General features: G+C 54.7%; 1 protein-coding gene across 4 annotated transcripts in view; it reads right to left on the reverse strand.

Moving 5' to 3' along the window:
* The window catches only part of EBF1 (EBF transcription factor 1), a 400,167-nt gene that overhangs the window by 23,510 nt on the left and 349,625 nt on the right, over positions 1-27,032 (reverse strand). For all 4 annotated transcript variants that reach the window (XM_056107979.1, XM_056107978.1, XM_056107977.1 and 1 more), the window contains exon 11: positions 3,003-3,091. In XM_056107979.1, the coding sequence (XP_055963954.1) occupies positions 3,003-3,091 (89 nt within the window). The remainder of the gene's footprint in view (positions 1-3,002; positions 3,092-27,032) is intronic.

A 27,032-nucleotide genomic window follows, 5' to 3' on the forward strand; every position in this document is an offset into this window, starting at 1 on the left:
TCCTCCTCCTCCTCCTCTTCCTCCTCCACCTTCTCCTCCTCCTTCTCCTCTTCCTCTTCCTCCTCCACTTTCTCTTCCTCCTCCTCCTCCTCTTCCTTCTTTCTCCTCTTCCACTTCTTCCTCCACTTCCTCTTTCTCTTCCCCCTTCTCTTCTCCCTTCTCTTCCTCTTCCTCTCCTCCTCCTCCTCCTCTTCTTCCTCTTCTTCCTCCTCCTCTTCCTCCTCCACTTTCTCCTCCTCCTCCTCTTCCTCTTCCTCCTCCTCCTCCTCCTCTTCCTCCTCCACTTTCTCTTCCTCCTCCTCCTCCTCCTCTTCCTTCTCTTTCTCCTCCTCTTCCACTTCTTCCTCCACTTCCTCTTTCTCTTCCCCCTTCTCTTCCCCCTCCTCTTCCTCTTCCTCTTCCTCTCCTCCTCCTCCTCCTCCTCCTCCACATGTGAAAAGCACCCTGGGCCGGCATCCTCACAGCATCGCCCACCAGTCCCGTCCCACATTTCGCCCTGATGGTGACTGCCAGGGGCAAGGTCACACGCAAAGATGCTGGCATGCTCTCATTCTTGGTCATTCTTGGGTGGGGGGACATGGAGACAGGCGGCCTGTACTCCTGGCTTCTCTTGAGAGGAGGTGCCCCCGAAAACCCAGTTGCGCACAGGGGCCCTGGAGAAAGCACCAGCCCGAGGGGGACAAAGGCCTATTCTTGCGGGGAGCCGTGCGCGGCCGCCGGAGCAGTCTCCCCCCGATGACGGAACGCGCGGGGGGCACGGTATGAATCTAGCTTTGTCTATTCACAGACACGGGCGCTCCATAAAGTGGGGTTTGTTTGGGAAGGTGTGTGGTCCCCGACGCTCGCTCCGACACCATCGCACCCGCTGAACAAACACGGGCCGGGATTCAGAGACGGGCAGAGCCCCGCGTGTCCCCCTGCGACGGACGGGCAGACAGACGGACGGACAAATGGACAGCAGCGGGAGCCCTAGTGGGCCACGTTGGCCAGGATCCAGATTGTTTCCTGCATTGCGGGCCTGGCACAGGCACGTGTAGGGGTGTCCCCCAGTCCCCATTGTGGCCCTGGGTGGCTCACCCGAGACCCAGGAGTGCCTCTGCTGGGAGTCTGGCCACACCGGCCACCAGAGACCCAGGACCCAAGACACGTGGCAGGGTAGGACACATCTGCAGGCTTTTTAATTTTATTATTATTATTATTATTTTGGCTTTTTGGGTCACACCCGGTGATGCTCAGGGGTTACTCCTGGCTCATGCACTCAGGAATGACTCCTGGCAGTGCTCAGGGAACACTATAGGGGGCTGGGAATCGAACCTGGGTCAGCCGCGTGCCAGGCAAACGCCCTCCCCACTGTGCTATCGCTCCAGCCCCACAGGCTGCAGGCTTTGCATGACTATAAAGGGGTTATGGAAAGTGAATCTGCATGCCTCCAGTTTCTCATCCTGCTTAGGAGCAGGGAAAGTGCCGTCTGGTTCCTCCACATGGGCGAGGGCCGGGCACAGACCCTCTGCCTGGGATGCCGCCCTCAAGTCCTGGGGCGATGCCCCCACCCGGCACACCATGCATATGAAGACGCAGAGCGACGGGTGGGAACCAGAGAGCTCTGCGCCCACCCCTCCATCCTCCCTGTCCCACTGTGGGTCCCTGTCTGCCCAGTGTGTCCTGAGACAGTGTGGCAGGAACCCAGGACAGACGGAAGCCTGGATGGATCAACAAAGAAGCAAAACCGGGCTGGAGCCAGAAGCACCCTGGTCCCGCGTTCCACCCCCGCTGAATAGGCACCTTCACAGGTGTGCCCCCAGGAGACATGGAGAAGGGTCTGGCCTGACCCCCAGGTCTTCCTCATGCCCCCCCAATGGTGCTGACCAGGCCTGGACACTCCCTCCGGCCTCTCAGCGTTTGCCCCCGGAGAGACACAGCACAGAGACCGCACAGGAGAGCATCAGGTGGGTCCCCACGTCGTCAGATTCCCCCCAATCCCAGGCCCCTGCTGCCCCCAAGGAAAAGAGCAGGGGCAGAGTGACCAGTGACCCTCCCTGGGGGAAACGTTCCCCATTAGTTCTGGGGGTGGGCAGGGCCAGGAGGAATGAGCTCCCACGGCCACACGTCTGTCCCTGCCCTGGGGTCATGGGGTCACGGAGGGCCCTCCTGGACAGGGGGGCTAAGGGCAGTTGCAGGACCCGGGGCGGGTGGAGAGCGGGTCACCCCATCGCCACCAGCGGAACCAGCATGGACTCCAGGTTCATTTAAGTGTTGGGCCCAGAAGCCACTGGCGAGATGCGGGGGCCCAGAGGGCAGGCGTCGGGCCGGGCGGGCCCCATGCCAAGGAGAAGGCATCCTGCTGCCAGCTGCCTTCACGCCGGGCACCCAGGAAAGGTTTTTCCTTTTCTGAGTCCTCAGGGACATGGGCTGCCCGGGGCCCAGGGTGCATGACCTGTTCTCCTATTGCCGGGGCACGAGTTGCTCCTCCACAGTGCTCTCCACCCCGTGCGCCCACGGCCAAACAAACACCAGCCCCGCACAGGGCACGGGGCTCCATTGGCCACTAGGAGCAACATTGCTCCACCCACCTGTTGTTTGCTCTGTCACGGGTCGTGTACCGGGCCAGGAGTGACCAGACTGGCGCTGGGGGCAGGGCCGCCTACTTCCCCCTGCAGTGGGTTTCTTTGGAGTTCTGGACTCACAGGACGGGGGGAAGGAGGGTCCCTCTGCTCCCTGCCCCCCTGGCAGGAAGGAGCGAACACAGGGCTGAGCTGAGACCCCAGGCCAGCACAGAGCTGAGACTCCATGCGATGGCCTTGGGCAAGGGTGACCTGGTGTCCCCCTGCCCTCGTCTCGGGCCCGCACAGCAACGACACCCAGGCCCTCATGTGCCCGCCGGGGGGGAGGGCCACATTCGTTGGCCCCTATTGGAGCCCACCCCTCTGGATGCGCCAGTCCCCGCCCATGTGAAGACTTCGTGCCCACGGAGGAGGCAAAGGAGAGCCCCTCCCCCAACTTACCTTGGGCAAACGTTCAGGGTCTCCAGGATGCCGCGGGATGACCTTCTGTAACCTCTGGAAACCGTAGTCAATGGTGGGTTCATTCAGGGCTGCAAGGAAAGAGGAGGCACGGTCAGAGCCATTTCCGGCCAGGACAGGAGACGGCCCCCTCTCCAGGTCAGCCATGACCACCCTTTCCCCCCCACCACCAAAAAAAAAGAAAAGAAAAAGAAAAAAAAAAAAACAATGCTGGCCTTGACCTCTGCTCGCCTGGCCCACCCCATGCCCTGGAAGTGATTGGCAATGGCATCAAAGGGCCCTGGCTGGCTGGGAGGGTGGAAGGGTCACTGAGTGAGAAGCTGGGATGAAATGCTGCCGGGCTTTGAGGGGTGTTTACAGACCCTACACCATGAGGTGGCCAGCACGGAGCTGGCTCGAGGTACTGCAGGGCTCTGATCCAAGGACCCTCACCCACACACCCCTCCCCCCCCCCCCACAACACCAGTCTGAAGAGAAAGACCCAGCCTCTTGATTTGGCTTGGATTTGGGGGTTTTCTTTTGGGGGGAGGCATATTTGACGATGCTCAGTGGTTACTCCTGGCTCTGCACTCAGGACTTACTCCTGGAGGTGCTCGGGGGACCCTATGGGATGCCGGGGATGGAACCCAGGTAGGCTGTGTGTCAGGCTAATGCCCTCCCCTCCATGCTATCACTCCAGCCCCAAAGCCACCCTCGGTGAAGTAAGCAGAAAAGGAGAGCAGTATTTGGAGGTCCTGGGCCAAAGTTTCTCATCACCAACCCCTCTTGCTGCCCCCAGACATAAAGCAGGGCCAGAGAGGAATCGGGCCTTTCCTGGGGGCTACGGCCCCCTCCTCTGAGTGGGGGAGTCAGGGAACTGTTTCCTTTCTTTCTTCTTTCTTTTTCATTTTTTCCCCCACTGTGACCATATCTTCTCTCCCACACTGGATTAGAAAGACAGTCTTTGTGGTTCTGACATTCAGCTATACATTAGAAAACAAGTTGCCACTTGCTTTACTTAAAATGCATTTCCATTAACCTAAATTTTAAAAGTAAGATTTACACTACTCCTAACTTTAAAAAACTGTATTAAATTCAAATAGGTCCCAAGGCTAATGGAAGCAATTTGTACACCAACCCAAACTGGCTGGCCCACTTTTCAAAATACAGGTATGATAATCTTGTGGTTTTAAAAGGACATTTAAATTGAAAGACTGTGAATTTAGTACATAATTATACCAATAGAACCCTTTAACTTGTCAACTTGTAAATCTAAAAGGCTATCAATCATTTCTAAAGAGGAAATAAACCTTAAAATTCTTTGATTGACAGTGCTTACTTTTTATGTAAGAAAAAAAGGAGGGAAAAAATGCTGCATAAAGTGGTCAGAAATCCATTTACAAAAGTACATTGTTTTACATAGGTGAGTAAAAAGCCAATAATTACACCTCCAAAAGAAACATAAATCAGAGTAAGTACTTTCTCCTCACTTGTATATCTTAAGTTGGAGTGAACTTCGGGTAACTTTTTATTCAAAAGATTTTCTTTTCCCCCAAATGCAATGCTTATTGAGCTTGCTAATAGAGTAGCATTTTCATTTAAGATAATGTAATCATTTTTGCAAATACGAGATTTTGCCATCTCCCCCACCTTCCAAACAGTAAACTTTCAACTTGTCTCTTGTGGAAATTAACGGAAATTACACCCAGGTGTACCAAATCTCTTTTTCCCTACTAGTATATGAGTGAAAGCACAATATTTATCATTCCTCCCATTTTATGAATTACTTTCTAAACCCTGGAGAAGATTTTTTTCCTTTTTTTTTTTTTCAAATTAGACTGGTAGAGAGAAGTAGAGCTCTTTATGCAGGGAAGCTGGCAGTTGTAAAATCCAGGGCATTTAATCACAAAATGCAGGAGACACCTGAGCTGCAGATCACAGCCACCCCACCCACCCATCACCCTAATTGCCAACAAAGAGGCTTCCCCATAAAAATAGCTTTTATGACAATTAAATGATACATTTGAATATCTGAAGCCATATTTCAGCATCCTGAACATTCTAATTCTTGGTTTCAATGCTTTCCGCCTTTGCCGCCAATAAAATTTGAATTGTTGACAACCCACCCCTTCAGTTGTTTGCGTGATGAATTAATTCCTAGTGAATCAACCACCCCCACGGTGGTTAATTGAGTGATTGTCTGATTGGGGGAGGCAAGGGCGGGGGGAGAGGGGAGAAGGATGCGTTTCTCAGGTGACACAGACAAGGTACATTAGAAAGCCCAACACTTCAATGTCCTCAATGAAAAGAGCCCATCTAAATGACTGAGGGAGCTCGTGGTTACAGAGCCAAGAAGTCAATCTGCTGCCACCGTGAGCAATGAAATCAGACATATTAAACTCATTATTCACAGAAAAAAAAATAAGCATCTAGTCCACGAAAGTATATACTATGCCAGAGGAAACGTTTCACGGCAAAAAACAAAGGTTTTTATGCGTGGCTGCCTGCTCTTAGGTTTCAATACTAAGATCCCTGCCTTCTGCTTCGATGAGGGGTTATTACTAGGCGACCCTGTGTTGCGGACAAGACCAAAACCTACCGATGCACAGGACAAAACTCCTCACCCCAAATTCAAAGGTGCCCAAAGATTTCCCTGCACTGACTAGAGAAAGAAAAAGAAACTAATAATGACTTTGTGGGTGATATCATCTGATGCGGGTTAGGAAGGACTTTTGAACAAAAGCCAGCTCGAACATAAGTTGGGGTGGAGGAGGGCAGGTGTGCCCGTTGGGGTGGGGGGATGAAGCTCAGACTGCACCCCAATCTCCAGGGTAGGGAAGACAACCCACAGCAACATGTGGATATAAGACTCAATTACTCTTTTTTTCCCAACAAATCTATGCAAGGAGGAAGAAAACGTGCGTGTGTGTGTGGGTGTGTGTGTGTGTGTGTGTGTGTGTGTGAGAGAGAGAGAGAGAGAGAAACACCTAATAGTTATTTCTAAGAAGTGGATCTTTAAAGTGCTTTTCTTTGTCCTGTGCGTCCGCCGCCCGCCCCCAGTTTCCCACAATGAACATATATTACATTTATAATCAGAGAAAAAGGTTCCACGAGCAGGCGGCGGCTGCCGCGATGGAATCTGACCTGCTTGTATAAAGTAATGACATAAGAAACGGGGCCCGACAAGCCGCCCGCACACCCTTTAATAACTTCACACAGGTTATTACAGACCAGAAGAAAAATAAGTAGTATACTTGGGGCCAGTTGTATAAATATGTGACTATTCATAAACTTGGAAAATCAACAGTGAGGGACCCGGGGAGGAATTGGCAAGAATGGGATATTTATTTCATCAGTAAGGGAGCCGGACCTCGGGGACATACATCGACGCTGCAAGAATGCAAGAGAGAAAGTTAATCCTTCAGCTAAGCGGTCCCATTGTACTCTGTCATGGGGCACAAAGGGGCCACCACAGAAACAAGGGCTAATCAATTCCGCCCCCCCCCAAAAAAAAACTTGGTCCGGTTCCGAGAATCGAGTGGAGAAAAACATCCCTAAGTGGGCACAGTGAACCACAAACTAAAAAGGTACGGTACATCTGAGGCTGAGAGGGAAAGACGGAGTTGTCAGCTAGGGAAGGGAAGAGCCGAGAAGGCGAGAACCTGGTCCCTCTGGCGGGGTGGGGGGACAGGAAGCACTGTAGCACTGTCGTCCTGTTGCTCATCGATTTGCTCGAGCAGGCACCAGTAACGTCTCCATTGTAAGACTTGTTGTTAACTGTGTTTGGCATATCGAATACGCCATGGGGAGTTTGCCTGGCTCTGCCGTGTGGGCGAGATACTCTCGGTAGCTTGCCGGGCTCTCTGAGAGGGACAGAGGAATCGAACCAGGGTCGGCCACATGCAAGGCAAACGCCCTACTCACTGTCAGGGGGAAATTTCATCCGAGAGAACAACACAGATGTTTGAAACATCCAGGAGGACAAACAACCCGTTTCTGCTGTGGCCACTGCAGAGATATCACGCCCTGAATCCCGGGAGGGTGGGGAGGATGGAGCTGACAGGTCGCCCTGCTCTGAGCCTGCGGGGTGCAGCTCATGCCCCCAGCACCTGCGATGGGAAGTCCATGCTCTGGGCTCCCACGATGGGAAGTCCATGCTCTGGGCTCCCCGAGGTCGCTGCTTGTGCCCCCCGCTTTTGACAAAGTTCTCAAGGAGCCTCTCAAACACAGACATTATCTGGGGCTGGAGCAATCTTATTATCTCATTCTTACTTTGGACAACCTGGCAGGCTACCGCGTGTAACCTGCCCTCACGGCAGAGTCTGGCAAACTCCCCGTGGCGTACCCAATATGCCAAATACCAGAAACAATGCTGGGTCTCATTCTCCTAACCCTGAAAAAGCCTTGAATATGGCACTTTTTAAAATCTCAGGGCTGGGCGAAGCAGGAATTGGACCAGTGGACACAGTTCCTGGGGTGCTGCCCCACCCCTGGGAGACGGGACTCTGGGTGGCCCTGGAGGGGGCACACAGCTGCAGCCAAGGCCTTGGAGCTGATTAAGAGGAAAAGCCCCTCCTGCCCTCCCACTGCTGGTGCTTCTGCCTTCACCAGCCCAGTGAACCCACCAGAACCTTCTTTCTGGCTTTCACCAACAGATTCAAGGCTCCTGTCCACAGTGCTCAAGCGGCCCGGGCCACAAAGGGTAAGTTGGCAAACATCCAGGCTGGCTCTCCGCATGAGTAAATGACAGTGATGGTGGCTGGGGGGTCCATCCTGAGCAGAGGGGCTCGCTGCCCTGGACTGGAGTCTGTCGGGGGATGGGGGGATATTCTGATACCCACTTCACAAGCCCACCAAGGAGGGAAAATTCTCTTTAAGGCTCTCTGCTTGCATAGGAAACTCAGACAGAAGACAATGGTCGTGGTTTCCATCAGAAAAGTGGGTTCTTCCCAGGGCTGGAGCGATAGCACAGTGGGGAGGGTGTTTGCCTTGCACGCGGCCAACCAGGGTTCAATTCCCAGCATCCCATGTGGTCCCCTGAGCACTACCAGGAGTAATTCCTGAGTGCAAAGCCAGGAGTAACCCCTGTGCATCGCCGGGTGTGACCCAAAAAGCAAAAATAAATAAATAAATAAAAAAGGAAAAGGGGCTCCTTCCTTTGGGGTGGGGGGTTCCTTTGGAAGAAATCCTCCTCTTCCTCCTTCCCTCTCCTCAGCATCCTGCTGCCGGAATGCTGGTCCTGCCCCCCCAGACCAGGGGACGTGCTGTGAAGGCGGGGGAGGGGGAGGTGTGTCTGCACACACTGTGTGTATATATGGAGGGGGGCAGTTTCGCTGCCTCCACAGTCGCCACCGCACGGGAACACAGTTCTGGGGTTTTCATTTCCCTTTTTTAATGGCTGTGTGACATGATGTCATTCTGACTGGGAATAAAAAGAAATGCGGAGATTAGAAAGGTAGTATTTATATTCGAGCTCCAGTTAATGTTCAAACAAATATCTCGACTCTCTGCCAAGTCATAAATACAGCCTCGGAGCAGAGGCAGTGAGGAGGCGGCCCCTGACGCCCCGAGTTTCCTGCAGATGCCTTTTCTCTGCACACCCCCAACTCAGGGGCCACAGGGACAGACCTGCAAAGCTTTCTTCTGATTTTTTTTGTTTTGGGGGTGTTTTTTTTGAGAGGAGGCGGTCACACCCAGTGATGCTCAGGGCTTACTCCTGGCTCTGCGCTCAGGGATCGATTCTGGCTGTGCTTGGGGGAACCTAATGGGGAACCAAACCTGGGTCAGGCACGCCAAGCGCGCTACCCACTGTACTATCTCTCTGGCCCCCATGTGACCGCCTTCTGTCCACAAGGCAGAGCCCCTAAATGAAAAACCAGAGGCAACAGACCAGCACCTTCTCTCAGTCGAGAATGGCGACACAGAAGTGACCAGAAGGGTAAGCTGGTCCCAACACTCTGGCTGAAAAAATTTACAGCAAGAGGGAGAGCCACGGATGGGGTCCCATTCCCAGAAGCCAGGCCCCGGTGGGCAAAGCCCCTGGCTGTAGCATCAGCAGGAAGAGGCTCCAAGAAGCCTCCAATCATTGTGGCTGACCCCGAGGGGCATCGGGAGGAAGTGGACACGGCCTCATCCCAGCCCTCCAAGTGGGAGGAGCTGGAGTTTCAAATATCTCTTGGTTTGATTTCGGGGGGGGCGGTCACACCTGGCTGTGCTCGGCACTTACACCTGGCTCTGCACTCGGGGATCACTCCTGGCAATGCTTGGGGGGGGACCCTGAGATTGGACCCAGGCTGGCTCCACTTGCTGGACCATCTCTTGGCTGGCTCTAGAGCTTCAAATGTCAATGTCTCTCCCCAGAACCTCAGAGCTAGTAAAGAAAGAGTGCACGCAGTGTGTGTGTGTGTGTGTGTGTGTGTGTGTGTGTGTGTGTGTGTGTGTTAGGGGGGACCAGGTAAAACCCAACTGGGAACGTGAGCTGCAAAGTAGGTGGGAGCCGCCCAAGACAAGGAAATAAGGGCCTTGGGACCACCCCAGAGTTCAGCTGGGTGTGGGGACCCCGGGGTCTAGGGTTTGACAGGAACCATTTGTCCAGAAGCAAAAGGCATCAGGAGGGGCTGGGAGAAAGAATTAAGACCTTTCGTCTTCCGAAATGGAAATCTCTTTTATGGGTTTTCTTACTCTGAAAGTCATATAGTCTTACTGGATAAAAAAAAAAAAGAATTCAAAGAGAAAACACGGGAGGTAGGAAAATGTTCCCTGCCGGCCAGCTCCTTATCTAATTGCTGTTTAATAAGTGCATATACTTTCAGCTGTTTTCACAACTGCTTTCCATAAACAGAGATTATATATGTGGTGATACCCACCTCATTCTTTTTAATGGCTGGAGCATATTGTATTATACGGGGGACCATAATTCTTGAGACGAGTCTCCTGTTGGTGCGGATATATGAGTTTCTCCCTCACCCCCCCCTCACACCCCCTCCCCCCAAATTTTTCATTGATTTAAGAAGAGCTGTAATAAACCGCCCTCAGGAGAAAGTTCTGGATAAATAAACATGCACATTTCAAGTCTCTGATACACTTATTTCCTCAGCAGCCTTCCGAAGATTTACACTTGGATAAGTCAAAGGCATCTCCAAGAGAAAGCAGATTTCTAAGCTGTGGCTTCCTGAACAGGCTGACCACTCCTGCCCCTCCCACCCCTCCCCCCAATCCACAGGCCATCAGAGGTTCTAGATGGAGGTCAGCGACCCTAAGGGGTGGGCACACGCCCCAAGGCCTGGGCAATCCTATGCCCCACTCATATATATTCAAGTGTCCAGGGCTTCACAGGAAATACCTCCTGATCCCTTCATTATGTCCTCAAAACCGATGTCGAAGGGGAGGGGAGAAAGAAAACAAAGCACAGAGCGGGCCAGCCCGACACCCCTGCTTGGACGAGCTGTGGGCTCGCCCTTCCCAAGATCTCTCTGTGGTTCCTTCCTTTCCCAACCCTGTGGATCAGAGATGCAGCCCACGGGGAAAGCCCGGATCCCCTTCGCAGACCATCAGGAAACGGGTCTCAGGGCCCCGCCTGCCTGCCTTCAAGGTCACCTGCAAACAAACAGCAAATCCCAGCTCTGAGGCAGACAGCAGGGAGCACTTGGAATCTCCCCCCCCCCCCCCACACACACACACAAGGCCATCCAGAAGCTGCATTTTTTCCACCCCTCTCAGCTTTTGGGGTCACACCCGGCGATGCTCAGGGCTGACTCCTGGCTCTGCACTCAGGAATCACTCCTGGTGGTTCTCAGAGGACCCTATGGGATGCTGGGGATCAAACCCAGGCTGGCCGAATGCAAGGCAAACACCCTCCTGCTGTGCAATAGCTCTAACTGCAAAACTGCACTTTTATGGGGGGGGTGACGGGGGTAATCAAACCCAGTGATGCTGAGGGGTTACTCCTGGCTCTGCACTCAGGGATCACTCCTGGCAGTGCTTGGGGGACCCTATGGGATGCCAGGGACCGAACCTGGGTCAGCCACGTGAAAGGCAAATGCCCTACCCACTGTGCTCTTGCTCCAGCCCCCCAAACTGACCCTTTCCAACCTGCTCCAAAGACCTAAGCTGGACTCTCCAGGGTTGGGTGGTTTGAGAAATTGAGAGACCCACCATGCTGTTAGGGTCTGTAAGCCCACTTATTTCAGACAGTGACTTGGAGGTGGGGAAAGGGAAACTTTTCTCCAGTAACAGAGAGGACTGCCAGGACCCCAGGGGATGTGGGGATCACATGCAGTGAGAGGCTTGGGGGGCAGCCGATGGGACCGTGCCTTGGCACCTCGGATGTGCGCAGAAGAGCCAGGACCTCCTGGCTTTCACTTGGACTCCCAACCTGGGTGCAAGTTGAAAACAAAGATTAAAATCCTCTCACAAAAGCTCAAAAAAAAAAAAAAAAAGAAAGAAAGAAAAGAAAAGAAAAAAATCTTCAAGATACCTATATATAGATACATGCGTGGAGAAAGAGGGCTCTCAATCTTTTTCATGTTGATTTTTTTTTTCTTTTTTAACAATTTGGGTCATTTCTGATCATGGTTCCGAGCCAGATTTGTTCATTTGAGCCAGGAGAGGACTGTGGTCACTCTGTAACGGGAGATGGCACCCAAGGATGGAAGGCCAACCCTCAAGGTCTCTCTGGACATTTCGAGAAGAATCCGTAATTTCCCCCTCTACCGCTACTGCTGTCTGACGTTAGGGGAGCGATATTCCTTCTAGAATTGTCCTTTGGGTTCCTTCACCGACTGTTTTGACCATAACCATGAGGTGGGGGGGGTTGAGCCCCCAGCCTGGCTGGGCCCCCCCGTTTCCCTGCGTCCCCACCCCGGCGAGCGCCTGACATGGTACTTTTATCATCTGGGGAGTGCTCCGAATGAGCTTAGAACAGCAATTGCCGGGAATAGGCAGGCGATAAACCGCATTGATTTAACACATCTTGTTTTCAATCATGCTCGGATTTTCTGAGCACGCATTTTTCCTGTACTGCGGCTTGTAGCTTTTATCTGACGAGCTGATCCCTTTTCACGGGAAAATGAAAAGGTCGCACAATGAGACACGGTTTACTGGAACTTGAACACGCACCAAGGAAAGTATTTTAGATAAATACTGTCAGACAGAGTCGAGCTGAATTCCAACAACACAATTGCCGACCAACAATGCTTAGGACTCCCCGAGAACAAGCGGCCGGCGACTTTAGGGCGCTCAGTGGGGGGGGAAACGGCTCACCGAGGTGGGCTCGCGGGAGGTGGCGAGAAACCCTCACCCGGGCTGCACGTGGGCACGGCCCACCCGGCGCCCGAGGTCGGGGCTCGATGCCTCCGTGTTGTTGCTAATGGCCCAGCCCGAGGGGGGCAACTCAGGCCTCCAGCCACTGGTGTAGACAACTAAACTGGGTTCCAGAAGAGGTAGATCATCCAGCCCTGCTCACGGTCAAGGGAATGGGGGAAAGGCAAGGACACCCCCATCCCCAAGTTTCCGGACATCAGAGCTGACCACCTAGTACGGCCCCAGGGAACTCAGCACGCGGTACTGGGCAAAAAGAATCTCCGCTCTGGCCTGAAGGCGCCCTCCTGTCCGGGAACCCCCATGACGGACACTGCCACTGCGGGAGCTCAGGATCCCCTCCTGTTTGGCGGGGAGCCCCTTCCCACTCTGCCTGCCTTCCTGCCTGCTCCTGAGCTTCCAGAATCTTCTCTGGGCCTAGGGCCTGGTTCCCAGCAGCCTTTAGGGGCAGCCCTGATGGCCAAAGCCACACCCAGCAGTTCTGCTGCAGGACAGTCACATCTCGAACGGGTCAGCAGCCCCCGTTAGGGGAGGAAAATGCACTGTCGCACTGTCCTCCCGTTGTTCATTGATTTGCTCGAGCGGGCCCAGTAACGTCTCCATTGTGAGACTTGTTGTTACTGTGTTTGGCATATCGAATACGCCACGGGGAGTTTGCCAGGCTCTGCTGTGTGGGCGGGATACTCTCGGTAGCTTGCTGGGCTCTCCGAGATGGGCAGAGGAATTGAACACGGGTTGACTGAGATGGGTGGAGGAACTGAACACAGGTTGACTGAGATGGGTCGAGGAATTGAACACGGGTTGGCTGCGTGCAAGGCAAACAAAAGCCCTACCCACTGTGCTATCGCTCTAGCCCTAGGGGGAAAAACAAAATCAGAGAACTTCAAGTGTGTGTGTTGGGTGGAACGCAGTCCAGGTCAATGTGTGTCCTGCCGAAGCCCATGATGCCTCAGTGGCCGGATATGCAATCCTGTGGGTACCACAGAGCTTCTTGGGGGTCCTGGAGCCAGGCTGGACGGTCCAGCCCTCGCTCTCAGGCCCCGGCCAGGGGCCCCATACCAGTCCTGTGTCCCTGGGGTCCACCGAGCTCTGCAAAACTCCCAAACGTGCTGAGAGTCCAATGCTTGGTCTGCTGGCCCAGGCCAGGCAAGCGGGCACCAGTTTCCCAGTGATCACACCTGTCCCGAGGACCCATGGTGCCCACCACCCCCCACCCACCCCAGTGTGTCTCTTACCTGCCCAGGGATCTGTTTTAGTTCTGCTGGTAGGAGACTGAGACAGGTTTGGCAGACCCTCCCATGCCCTGGCAAACCCGGGGACACGGGCTCCCCGCCCTTGCCCCCCTCCAGGACAGCTCAGAGTGGGCAGCCAAGAGGCCCCCCAGAGCCCCTCTGCAAGCTTCTGCCTTAGAGACAGCACGGGCTGGCTCTGGGGTGGCACGCCAGTGGCAGGGCCCACCCTAAGTTTCCCTTGGGACTAATCCAGGCCAGCTCTGAGCTGAGGCACTCACATTCTCTAAATCATCCTGATCTGTGACAAGACTTGGTGGGCAACGGTGTGTAAATAAGCAAAGGCAGCCCCCTACTCTCCCACCCCAACCCCTGACCATTCCAGGTGCAAAGTGCCTTGGGGAATGCAGGGTCCAGGTCCTCCTGGGGCCAAGAACTAGAACTTCCGGTTTGCTTCCCTGGTCCCAATCTGTGTCCCTTCTCCGATAGGAAAAGATTGAGATTGAGGCTCAGAGATACACAATTTTGGAGGGAATCATATAAATTCTACCAGCAAAGGACATTGGATCAGAAATAGACCGGAGAGGGGCTGGAGCAATAGCACAGCAGGGAGGGTGTTTGCCTGGCACGTGGCCAACCCAGGTTCGATTCCCAGCATCCCATAAGGTCCCCTGAGCACCTCCAGGAATAATTCCTGAGTGCAGAGCCAGGAGTAACCCCTGTGCATCGCCGGGTGTGACCCAAAAGGCAAAAAATAAAAGAAAAAAAAGAAAAAGAAATAGACCGAGATCTCTACTTAAGGCAGAATCTTTCCTCCTGACTCGGACCTCTCAGGTTGTTTCATGAACTCCAGGGTGTATAACAAAGCACAGAAGACAGAAAAGGGGGAAACCGAGCCAACCTGAGCTACCCGTGCCCCCAGCTGGTGGTGGTGACACCTTTGCTAACCCCCAGGGGTGCCTGGCCCAGAGGGAGCGAAGGGTCTGTTATCAAAACCCCCCAAAGGCTCTAACCTGCAGTTAAGGCTACGGCTCAAAGGAGGAAGAGAGAGTTCTCCACAGTGAAGTCAAGGAAACATTGACTGTAGAGGTCACGTGTGAGCTGATTGTGAAATGGCTCAGAAAAGCAGAGAGAGGAACAGGGCTGAGGTGTTTGGGGCAGAGCTGTCGAAGGGAGTGGGTGGGAGCTACAGTGCTGCCTCCTCCATCTGACAGGCCAGGAGGGTGTTGGAGGAGCTCGCATCCTCCTAGTTCCATGTCAAGGGCATCATCCTCGGGTTCGCATGAAAGGTGGATCTTAAAAGACTTTTGCAGTCACCCAGATGGAAAACGAGACGCACTAAAGGTGAGGGCAGACAAAGGAAGAGATCAGAGCCGGGTTCCAGACTTGCCATCAGCAGCGCTGGCCCCATCATTTAGGACGGAAGGCGGCTTCTAATTGCAGAGGGTGGAGGAAGAGGCTGCATGCAAGGTCAGGGACCTCGGGGCAGGAGCTGTTGTCCCCTGTCACAGGTACCCGGAGACCAGCAGGTCACGCAACATTGAGAAGATGATGGACTGACTGACCGAAGGCCTGAAACTCAGGAAAAAGGCCAAGGGTGGGGTTGGGGTGGTCGGGGAAGGTAGACAGGGCTGAGATCACTGGGAGTGGGGGTGTGGAGAACTCAGGGTAGCTGACGATGGGAGAACAGCCCGCTGAGGACTAGTGAGAGAAAGAGCCAGAGTCACAGAGGATAAAGACAGGTCTGATAAAGTTGGAGAGAGAGAGACAGAGACAGAGACAGAGACAGAGACAGAGAGAGATGGAGGGAGAGAGAAAGGCAGCAGAGAGGGATGGGGAGGGAGAGAAAGAGGGAGGGAGAGGGAGGGAGGGTGAGAGAGGGAAGGAGGGAGAGGGAGGGAGGGGGGAGAGACAGAGATGGAGGGAGGGAGGGAGGGAGGGAGGGGAGAGATGGAAGGAGGGAGAGAGGGAGGGGATGGAGGAAGGGAGAGAGGGGGAGACAGAGAGGGAGGGAGGGGATGGAGAAAGTAAGGAAGGAGATGGAGGGAGGGAGAAAGAGAGGGAAGGGGGAAGGGGAGAGGGAGGGAGGGAGAGAGAAGGGGAGAGAGAGAAAAAGAGGGTGAGAGAGAGAGAGAGAGAGAGAGAGAGAGAGAGAGAGAGAGAGAAAGCGGGGAGAGAGTGTGAGCTAACACAACTTCACAGTCTGAGACGGTGGCACTGAAGGGAGCCTGTGGCGCCACCGAGTCCCCAGCCACTAGGGGTCCCCGGGGTGCCGGTTCTCCCACCCCGGGGGGCAGCAAGCCCACCTTGGGCAGGAGCGAGCGAGAGGCTTTGGCACCAGAGCGCAGAGCTCTCTCTCGGCAAACCGTCCAAGAAAGGGGGTCGCCAGCATCTGCCCAGCCCTCGTGCGGCCGAGGACGCCACCGTGTGTGCTGGAGAGAACAGTCACACATTTCCGGAGAACAGCGGCAGAGCCTGACCCGGCTTGGATCCCTGTCACCCCACAGGGTCCCCACCACCAGCCCGCTGAGCCCAGAGCCAGGGGTGAGCCCTGAGCACCGCCGGGAGTGGCCTGAAAACAAACCAGACAGAACAGTATCGACTGGCCTGGGCCTGCCAGAGAGAGGTCGATGGTTCTGTTGGTGAAACGGTTGGGGAAGGGGGGGGGAGGGCGGGGCGGAAGTGGTTGGTCCTGACCCCTGGTTTGGGATGTTTGGGAGGCGGTGGACCTGGAACAGCTGGGCCTCCATCTGCAGGGCTATTCCCACCTCTGTGCTCCGTAGGGACTCCGGAAGGGGTGCTCAGGGGTCCCTTTGTGGTGTCAGTGATGATGAGTGTGTCCAATGTGTTAAACCCTGTCTTTGGGGTCCCCCCGCTGCCAATCTTGCCGCCTGCCTCATGGGGTGATGGAGTTTAGGGGCACACTGGTAAGTTTCCACTGCTTCCAGCCCACCCACCCACCCTGTGGGGCTGAGGCAAGAGGGTCTCTCTCTAGGTTCCTGCTGGTCTTCCTAGGGTCCCCAGTGCCCGGAAGTGCATGAGGGGGTGAGGGCAGGGGGGTTCAGTGAAGCAGTTTCTCTGTCTCAGGAGTCACCCCACCTCTCCCAACACCCGGAACATTCCCGTCGCACGTTTGTGGCCGTGAGCGCACGAGACGCTGGAAACCCACTTTGGAAAGCCAGTCATAAAGCACCACATAAAAAATAACGGTGTAATTACTCCTTGGTCAGCTCCGACCTACTGGGGCGATTGAAACCCAAAGCATCAGGAGCAGCTGTGCTGCCCTCGGAAGAGTCACCCTGACCTTCGCCGGGGTGCCCCCCGCAGTCAGGCAGACTGCCCGGGTCGGCCCACATGGCCACGGGTCATCCCTGGCAGCTCCCGAGAGCGAAAGAGAATGAGCTGACCGCTAAGCGACAGGCCCAGGGGTGCTCGGATTCCCACTGGGCTCCGGCCAGAAGCGTTTACTCCAGAGCACGGGCTACTGCCCGGTGAGCGAACACAGACAGCCCAGAAGACACCCACTGGCTGGCCTCCCTCTGCCCACTGCCCCTCGGCTGCCCTGCCCAGAGCCCTGGGTGGGGAGGTGGGGGTGGGGCTGTGCCATGCCCTTGTCTGTGCTCAGAAGACCCTGGGTGGACGGCCCCCTTCTGCCCTCCTAAAGAACCCCAGGTGGTTCTGCCAAGCATGGACACTTACGACGGGGGCCGCCAGGGCAAAGCACTGGCCACGGCTCACTGGCGGGGGCAGTGAGGATCCGTTTTTGCTAAACCAAGCAGCTTCTTCTGGGCATGGAGGGGGGAAGGAGGAGGGAAAGGTAGGGGAGGAGAAGTGGGAGGGAGAGGAGGGGGAGGAGGAGAGGAAGGGGAGGGGTGGGGGGAAGAAAGGGGGAGGGGAGAGAAGAGAAGGGGGAGGGGAAGGGGAGGGGAAGGAGGAGGGAGAGGAGAGGAGAGGGGAGAGGAGGAGAGGGAGGGGGAGGAGGAGGGGAGGGGGAAGAGAAGGGAAGGGGAGGGGAAATGGGAGGGCAGGGGAGGGAAAGTAGGAGAGGAAGGGAGGGGAGGGGAGGGGAAGGGTGGGGAGGGGAGAGCCCAGAGCTCTTAACCCTCCAGGTGGATTAGAAACGGTCTGAGCTTCTAGCAAACAAGCTTGGGGAGGTGGGGGGTAGGGGGTAGGAGGTGGTTACCCACACAGCAAGTCCCAAGACAACCACCACTGAGCTCAGGGCCCACTGAAACCCCCCCGCACCCCCCCAGAGACCTTCTAGCAACTTTCACTCAGAGGGGGCCACGGGTGCAGACTTCACCCCCTGCGCTTGATGCCCAGGGTCAGCAGGCGGGGCAGGGATGGCAACTCCACAGCCTCTACATGCGTTGGCTGCTGCTTGGGCTGGGTGAGAGCAGACGGAGGAGGGAGAATGGCCTGGCCCCTCAAGGTCCTGCCGCCCACTCCTCCCGACTCTGCATTACCAGGCGGAAGGGGGCATGCAGAGCAACTGCAAATTGTTGTTCTGGGGGTTCTGTCTGTTTCTGGGTCACACCTGGCGATGCTCAGGGCTGACTCCTGGCTCTGCACTCAGAAATCACTCCTGGCGGTGCTCGGGGGACCCTACGGGATGCTGGGGATTGAACCCAGGTCGGTCGCGTGCAAGGCAAACGCCCTCCCCCGCTGTGCTATTGCTCCAGCCCCTGAAGACACAGTTCAAGGACCTTCTCGGGAACCCCTCTGCCCACTGTGTCAGCTGCCAGGGCAGGCCACACCTGGGGGCCATGGAGCAGCTTCAGCTCAGCTGCCTTCGTCTGAAGCAGAGAAAAGTCAAGACTGGAACAACCTTTAAGAGCCAAATAGAACATCCTGGATGGCACTTTTCAAAAACTACCAAGACAGCTTTTTTGGGGGGAGGGGAGGCGGTAGGGCACACGCAGGGGTGTCAGGGCTTACTCCTATCCCCACACCTGAGAAGCACCCTTGGCAGGACTATGAGTGGTTCAGGGAATCCCTGAGAAGCAAGGCCCGCCGTGCCCACACTCATCTCTCAAAGTTGACATTTGTGCAGGTGGTTGATTTGGGTCACACCTGGCAGTGCTCAGGGCTGACTCCAGGCTCTGTTCTCAGGGATCACTCCTAATGGTGCTCGGGGGGACCGTATAAGGGCTCAGGGAATGAACCCAGGTCAGCCTCTGTGTGAGGCAAACATCCTACCTGCTGCACTATCTCCCTACCACCACCCCTTCCTCCCCTCCCCTCCTAAAAAAAGAAAAACAAAGAAACAAAAGCCCCTTCAAGCTACATTCTTCTAGAGTCTTCTTCACCCCAGCAGTAACCCCTTGATCCTGATGGCCAGGGAGCAGGGCCAAGGCGCAGCCATTCAATCAGCCTGGTCACTCCAAGGCCTGTCCTGACCCGGTCCACACCCACATCCGGGGCCAGAGAAACGGCCGCTTCAAGGTAGCACCAGCACGGGAACTCGGTGGATGGAACCAAAGCCCCCATCCCCAGAGTCACTCCCCACTCCGCCACCGGGGCCAGAAAAGAAATAAAACCCATCTCGGATGAAGTCCGCTGGTCCTCAAACCCGTGACTTCTAAGAACTTACTTGTTTTCTCAACATCCATCCCCAGGAGAAGGTTCCTGAGGGAGCAAGCTGAGGCTGTCAGCCCACGGGGGTCAGTGTCACCGGCAAAGACGCCAGCCCCAGCCGCCCGTGGGGGGTGGGGGGCACCTGCATTTCAGGACCCTGCTGCTCCAACTTCCGGCCACATGAAAGCCAATGGCCCGCCCCCTCCCTCCTTCCACCAATGGAAAACAGCCCCCAACCCCAACCCTGAGCTCCCACCACCAATGGCCAGAAGGACCAGAGAGAGTCTCGGAGCCCGTGTCCAGGGGGTGCCCGCCACACAGGGCCGGGCCTGGCTTGCACAGAAGCCGCTGGTTGGAGTCAAGTTTCGAAGAGAAGCGTCGTAAAAAGCAGGGTCCCCAGTGGGTGCCGCCACCGCCCCCCCACCCAGACAGAGCCCTCTGAGGCACCTGCTGAGAACCGGAACCCAGGCCCAGGTCACAGGCAGAACACTTAGGGGTGGTTGTGGGGGGAGAGGGTACTGCCCACGAGTCACCCAGGAAGAACAGAGTCAGTCCAGGTGCATATGTGCTCACCTTTTCACACCTCTCCCCCCTCTAGTCCAGAAGCTTCCATGTGGGGCCAACAGGGCCTGGACCCACTTGAGGTCAATCCCTCGACAAGATGAGAAATGACTGACACCGTCTTCTCTATTCTCACCCTCTGGCCTGCTTAATCGCACCTGGCAGGTTTTCCTTCATCAAGTCCCTCGGAAACCTCGCCTCGTGTGTGTGTGTGTGTGTGTGTGTGTGTGTGTGTGTGTGTGTGTGTGTGTTTGGGGGGGGCGGGGGGGTGAGGTGCGGTGGGATGGGTGGGCTCTGGGCAACGGGGGAAATTCCGATGTGCCTTCTTCATTAACCGTGCGTCCCCCAGAAATGAGAAGCAAGCCTCTCTTCCTGGGGAGTCTTTTAACTGAAAAACGCATCTTAATTGAATGCACACATGAGCTCCCTATCTGCGGAGTCACAACCCATTAAGGCCCCATTTTCGGCAGCTTCTCTTTGGGGCTGGGCTGGGCTGGGGGGGAAAGAACACTTCAGGGGGAACGTTGAGGAGGAGGAGGAGGAGGGGGAGGAGGAAGAGGAGGAAGGGTATGAAGTAGGGGCCTTCTTGTCCCAGCCAATGGGCACCAGGGCTGAGAAAGGGGTTGGGGAGAAAGGGAATAGTCCTCCCCTCTCCTCCACCCTCCCCTCCCTCGAACGCTCTGAGCAGAGCCCCAGGGAATGGCAAAGCAGTGGGTTCTGGCCACTAAGCACCGCTGGGAATCTTCGCCGAGTGCCCGGGATGGATGGAAGGCAGGCAGGGCTAAGAGAAGGAGAAATTTGGGGCATGCTGCAAAGACAGAGCTGGAGTGATAGCACAGCGGGGAGGGTGTTTGCCTTGCAAGCGGCCGACCTGGGTTCGATTCCTCTGCCCCTCTCGGAGAGCCTGGCAAGCTACCAAAAGTATCCTGCCCGCATGGCAGAGCCTGGCAAGCTCCCTGTGGCGTATTCGATATGCCAAACACAGTAACAACAAGTCTCACAATGGAGACGTTACTGGTGCCCACTCGAGCAAATCGATGAACAATGGGAGGACAGTGCTACAGCGTGCAAGGCAAAATCTCTCTGTGTCTGCCTCTTCCTCTCTGCCCTCCTTACCCCTCCCAGCCTTTCCCGGGTAGAAAATTCTAGGCAGTGTGTTTTGTTGTTGCTGTTGTTGTTTGTTTGTTTGTTTGGTCACTGAAAGACCACAGTCAGGTGGTTCCCCGTGCAGCAGGGACGGTGCCCGTGAAGGGACCGCAATCCCCCGACTTTTCCGTGTGGTCTAGGGCAGACACCGTTGCCTGTGCCTCTTCCCGTCTCACTACCCCGGGGAACCGCTGGGCTGCACCAGGAAAGCTTTGCAATGCTGATGGGAGCCAGTCAAGTTGCCAAGTCAGACAGGTAACGCCAGATACCTGGAACCGCCCGTGGCTTTCAACACAAACACAGAAGCAGACACTGTATACCTGAGATGCCACAGCCCTGCCTCGGAGCACTGTGTAGCCCCAGAGACCCCAGGCCACCTGCCTGCTATGCCCTCCTCACTGCTCGATGCGTGAGGTTGGCCCTGACACCCCCGCCCCCCACCACCAAGCAATGCACGACAGGGCAGCTGCTGCGGAGTCTAGCATGGGGCAACGTGACCAGAGAGGGGGCCAGGCCAAGGCCTGACTGCCCATGGGTGCAGGATGCCAGCCAGGCAGCTGGGCCAGGCAGGGCCCCGCATCTGGGTGACCTCCTGGGTCCTCAGAGGCGCACCCTAGACTCCTCGCAAGCTGAGAGTTCCCGTCCTCCTCCCTCCGACCACACCCGTAGTACAACTCTGGGGATGAGCTCTTGGGGGCCTCCCATCTGGCTCTAGACATCTTCTAGTGCCCTCTAGACAGGGAATCCCCAATGGTCTTGCAGAAACAGCGGGCCGGGGAGGCCATGGGCACCAGTTCAGACCCTCGAGGATGGATGGAAACAGCACAAAGAGAAACCAGCTCTGAACGATTCCCTCACTACCGCAAGGCTGGTCTCTTGGCTTCATGACTGAGCCACAGGCCATGGATGGGACTTTCTGCTCCATCCTTACCGTGGTGCTGGACCGCCCCCTGGGCTTGCTTTCTGGCCCTGTGGCCGTCAGACTGTGCCCCGGTCTTGAGGCCGGTGGATTCCAGTACATTCCAAGAGAGGAAACTAGATTCCATTCTCTCAGTTGACTTTATTACTATTGATTTCTGAATTCCCTCCAATCTCTTCCCAGCTGAGCAGATAATATATATTTAGTACCCAAGGTAATTATCCAAAATGAATCCAGTTTGCAGCTGGGTGATAAAAAAAAGAAAGGACACTGATAGATTAAATACTTAAACATTAAAAAGTGTGGCTGATCAGGCAGATACAGGAACGTCAATACGCCCCTCTCGGGGGCCAGGTGGACTCCCAAGGCTAATGGCCAATTCATTTGCCCACCTGGACATTTTGCCCCGACTTCTGAATTGGATGGCAAGGTTGGATAATGTGACTATTTAACAGAACACAAAGGTATTTCAAATATTTTCTAAAAATCTACCTTCTCCAGGCAGGAGCGATAGCACAGCGGGAAGGGTGTTTGCCTTGCACGTGACTGACCCAGGTTTGATCCCCGGCATCCCATAGGGTCCCCCAAGCACCACCAGGAGTGATTCCTGAGTGCAGAGCCAGGAGGAACCCCTGAGTATTGACGGGTGTGACCCAAAAAGAAAAAAAGACACACACACACACTAACAAACAAACAATAAGAATACTACCTTCATAACAAGGGAGGCTTTTTAAGACAACTCTTGAAAATATTCAAAACGATCTGGAACATTTAGTTGCCAGCGATACTCACAGATTTTTACAGCATCGAGATTAGAGGGGGGAAGGGGGAAACCATGCAGCATAAGTTTTACAAGTTTACATCAAACAACTGGGATCTCCAGCTCTGGAGGGCAGGATGGATAAATTTAGCTCACGCATAGTGGGAGATTAGGCGGCCGTTTACCACTCTGTTTACGAAGCAGAAGTTTTAACGCGTGGGAAAATGCTGATGTAGGGGTGGGGGGTGGGGCGCAGAGAAGCAAGATCTAAAACTCGGCGTGTCTTCGACAAAGCACAGCCCACAAATATGAAAAAGATGTGTATGTCCATGACACGCACAGAGAGCGCACGGAAGATTTCTGTCCAAAGGAAGGAGACGGGCGGGTCACTCTGGTGACCTTTAGCCTCTTGTTCTGGTCTGTCCTGCCGGCTCTTTTCAGGGTCTGACGCTGGCCTTGATAAGAGACACTGCCATGGCATCCCTCTAATTACAGAAACATGCCATTGCCTGGCCACAGGGCGGCAGGAAGTGGACACTCTCGCTGGACGCAGGCTGGCACACACCCTTTCCTCCCTGTCCAACACGGTAGCCCGAGAGCTCACGCACAGGAGCTTCCGGCAGCTTCCGGCAGCTCCTCTCTGGAAACAGCCAACCAGAGCCAAGGTGGACGCCCAGGGGCACAGACCTGACAGCTCTAGTTTGGGGACAGGAATGAACAGAGATGGGAAACACAGCCTGGACCCGAGGCTGACTTTCCACTTGGGGTTAACCAAGCATATGACTTCCTGGGGTCCCCCCGGTGCCTCAGTTTCCCTGCCTGTAAAATCAGGCGGAGGTGGGGGGTGTCACATGCCCACACCGGACACGTTGGGAAGAGAGTGGGGGAGGTACGTCACCGCTGGTGGAACACTTGGTCCCTAGTAAATGCTGCCAAGTCTTCTGTGAATGAAAGAAGAGGAAAAATCTGCATCTGCTTTGGACTGCTGAGAATCCGAGGGGCTGGCGTTGGTAGAAACCCTTGTGCAATACTCCTGCTCTGCGGGCTAAGCTCCCAGGCGGGAAGAAGGCCCTGCAGGCCTGGCCTGGGATCGACTAAGCCCTGCTCAGCCTCCAGCTGGAGGACAGCCATGGACATGGCCTGTCCACCAGGACTGTGGGGGCTGAATGACTGCCCACAGTGGGCGGAGACTGACCTAAGGTTGGGACCCCCTTGCAGGTGCTCAGACCCACTCCGGGCAGAGCACAGGGGCCCAGTGCTTTGCTCGGTTCTGTATCCCCCATCCACCAGGGCGATGATATCCACCCAGGGAGGACGGGAAAATCTGCAGGCAAGGATTATGAAGACCCAGTCTTGCTCCTTCTGCAGGGAGATCTTCGATTCACCACTGCAGTAGCAGAGGGCGAGAGAATGAAAACGCTATTTCCTGGGAGAGAGACATCAAGCCTGAGCTCTTGGGACCTCTGAGGGCTCTTGTCCTGTGCCCTCGGAGGTCCCAAGAGTGCAAAACGGGGAGCATGGCCTGATCAACAAGCCCCCTGCATCCTGCCAAGTGTGGGGTGTTGCCCACCAGGAAGAAAAGCAGCAAGAGAAACTCAGAGTCATTGGAATCAGAGTAAATGTTTGGGAATGAAAAAAAAAAACCATGTACAACAGTACATTCTACCCTAAGAAAGTTCACTGCTGAGGAAGAAAAAAAAAATCAACTATTTTTAGCTGGGGTCCAGCATTTCGGGATGCTTTTGAAAGGGCCTCACTCCTCAGCTCGCTTCTGAGTTCCGAGTCTGAACTTTTTAGTCTTTGGTGGAGCCTCTGGGATCCAAGGCAGCCAAAGAGAAGTGAAGTGTCCCAGGGCCGTAAAATCTTGATAAGTTCTCCGTGTCACTTTTCTTTCAAACGTGGAACGGCTCAAACCACACAGATAATTATAGATGACCAGATTGTAACTGTTTTTTTTTTATGGCCTCTTTTCCCCCATAAATTTTAATTTTGGAAAGTTAAGTGAAAAATGTGGTTTCGATTTCCTACAAATTGCACACAATTTGGGTTTTTAACAAGAAAACAGAAAGAAAGGGTATGTTCTTTAAAGTGAATTATGAACTGGAGTTTGTTTTCTCTCGTTCGACACCGCAAGAATAATAAAGCCCAAAATTTGGGATAGAAGCCTCGCAAAATGGGAATCACGAACAGAAGAAGGTAATTTAGAAAAAAAAATCTAAAGATGGTTTAGGCTATCCAGTGGGAAAAGGCAGCCGAGCCTGTTTTTCTTCCTGTGGTGTGGAGTAACGAGAAGGATGGAATGAAAGCAAGATGCAAGTCGGTTAGAGCTGGAGCGACAGCACAGTGGGGAAGGCATTTGCCTTGCACGCGACTCACTCAGGTTCGATTCCCAGCATCCCACATGGTCCCCTGAGCACCGCCAGGAGTAATTCCTGAGTGCAGAGCCAAGAGTAACCCCTGTGCATCACTGGGTGTGACCCCCCCCCAAAAAAAGACTGAAAGTTGGTGGCTGAAAGTTTGTAACAGGGAAAGTTCCTAATAAGGGAAGGTGGTCCACAGTCCCGCTTCTCACGCCAATGGGGCCCCGACCCTAGAAAACCGGGAAGTGATTAAAGTCGGACTCGTGAAAGCACATACCTCGGAGGAAAAGACCAAGGAGAAGATTTTCATGGAGAGAAGCAGCAGGGAGGGCGTTGGCCTTGCATGCGGCCAATCAGGGTTCAATCCCCGGCATCCCATAGGGTCCCCTGAACACCCTCGGGAGTAATTCCTAAGAGCCTGGAGTAACCTCTGAGTATTGCTGAACGTGGCCAAAAAAAAAAAAAAACCCCGAAACAACAACAACAACAAGACAGAAAATACAGCAACCAGTTCTTTCCGTTCCCTTTCAACCCCTGTGGTGGGGAAAAGCCTCACCTCAGGGCGAGTGTCTGTGGTGGGCAGGATGAATTATTCAGCAAACACAAGTCCTCATCAAAACCCTCCATCTCCTGGTGCCCATCGGCCTGTGTCACTCAACAGCGCCACCTGGTTCCCTCCCGTTTCCACTTCCCAGACCGCCTGCTTCCAGACACGCGGCGGCATCTGAATGATCACTTATACCTTGTTTGTACCGTGGAAACGCATCGGACCCCGTGTGGGCCCAAGGACACAGCCAAACACCAGGACGGACCACCCGCCCGCCCAAAGGAAGCACCCCCCTTTTCGCCCCAGGTTTTTGGTTGTGGTTGTGTTCATCGTTTAGCCAAAAGTGGAATCTTCGCCAATCTTTTTCTCTCTGGGGTGAAAGAGGCAGCTTGCGAGTGCCTCCGTTGGAACACTGCGTTCTGCCTTAGGAAGGGTCCCTCTGTAAGCCAGGACCTGGAAGCTTTGCAGGATTACTCATTGACGAGCCATCCGATTAGTCAAGGCTGAAATCGCTGGTCACTACATACTTTACATATTACTGCATGCAACCCCGGCTTCTATTCACCATCTAAAATGTCCTCGGAAGGCAGGGCGCTGAAGAGGCGATGTATTCTCTTTTTTAAAATTTTTTTTCTTTATTTTTTGCTTTTTGGGTCACACCCAGCAATGCTCAGGGGTGACTCCTGGCTCTGCACTCAGGAATTACTCCTGGCAGTACTGAGGGGACCCTATGGGATGTCGGGGATGGAACCCAGGTGGGCCGTGTGCAAGACAAAAACCCTCCCTGCTAAAAAAAAAAAAACAAACCCTCCCTGCTGTGCTATCACCCCGGCCCAGAGACAATGTATTCTCTTGCAAGGGAAAGTAAGTCATGGGTTGTCGGTGAGAAATCATATGCCACCTGTGACGACCTCGTCACACAACCTCCGGGCCATGTGGCTCACCGCTGATCCCCTCGCCCCTCTGATAACTCAGTCTGGAGGAGGTGAGGGGCTGGGGAGGGAGAGCACTTCAGGGCATATGCTCAGAAGGGCTGTCACCCCACGTGGGGGTCGTATGGATGGCAGTAATAAGAAAGCTCAGTCAGGAACTCAAATCCTGTGTGCGTCTTCGCTTACTCACCTCTCTGCCCACAGACTTTCCCTCCTCCCATCCCCTCTCCCCACCCCGAGCTTCCCACTCGCTCCAAACCTAAGTCATCCAAACCCCCCTCCTTGGTAGACAAGTACTCCCCACCCCCACCCCTCAAGTATTGGTTTCCTTGTTAGGGTCCCTTAGTGTCAGGAACGCAGCAATGGTGCTTCACTCACTTGGCTGTTGTTTTTGACTCAAGATGGAATCCCAAATCCAGTGTTCAGGAAATTTTCCAGAGCAAGTTGAACAACACACACACACACACACAGACACACACACAGACACACACACTCAAAATGCTCTCACAACTCCCTCTTGGGGTGGGGAGGGGACGAGATAAGAGGGTGGAGAGGATGAAGGCAAATGATGAACTTGGGAAATGATTAGCTGCTAACGGATTCCAAAAGACTCTAGATCACCACCTCAAGAAGCGTAAAAACAAAGTGGAGGGTGGGAGGGGGAATGGGCGGGGCCAATGGCTT

Source organism: Sorex fumeus, unplaced genomic scaffold, assembly GCF_029834395.1.
Source record: "Sorex fumeus unplaced genomic scaffold, SorFum_2.1 ptg000187l, whole genome shotgun sequence".
NCBI classification, from domain to species: domain Eukaryota; kingdom Metazoa; phylum Chordata; class Mammalia; order Eulipotyphla; family Soricidae; genus Sorex; species Sorex fumeus.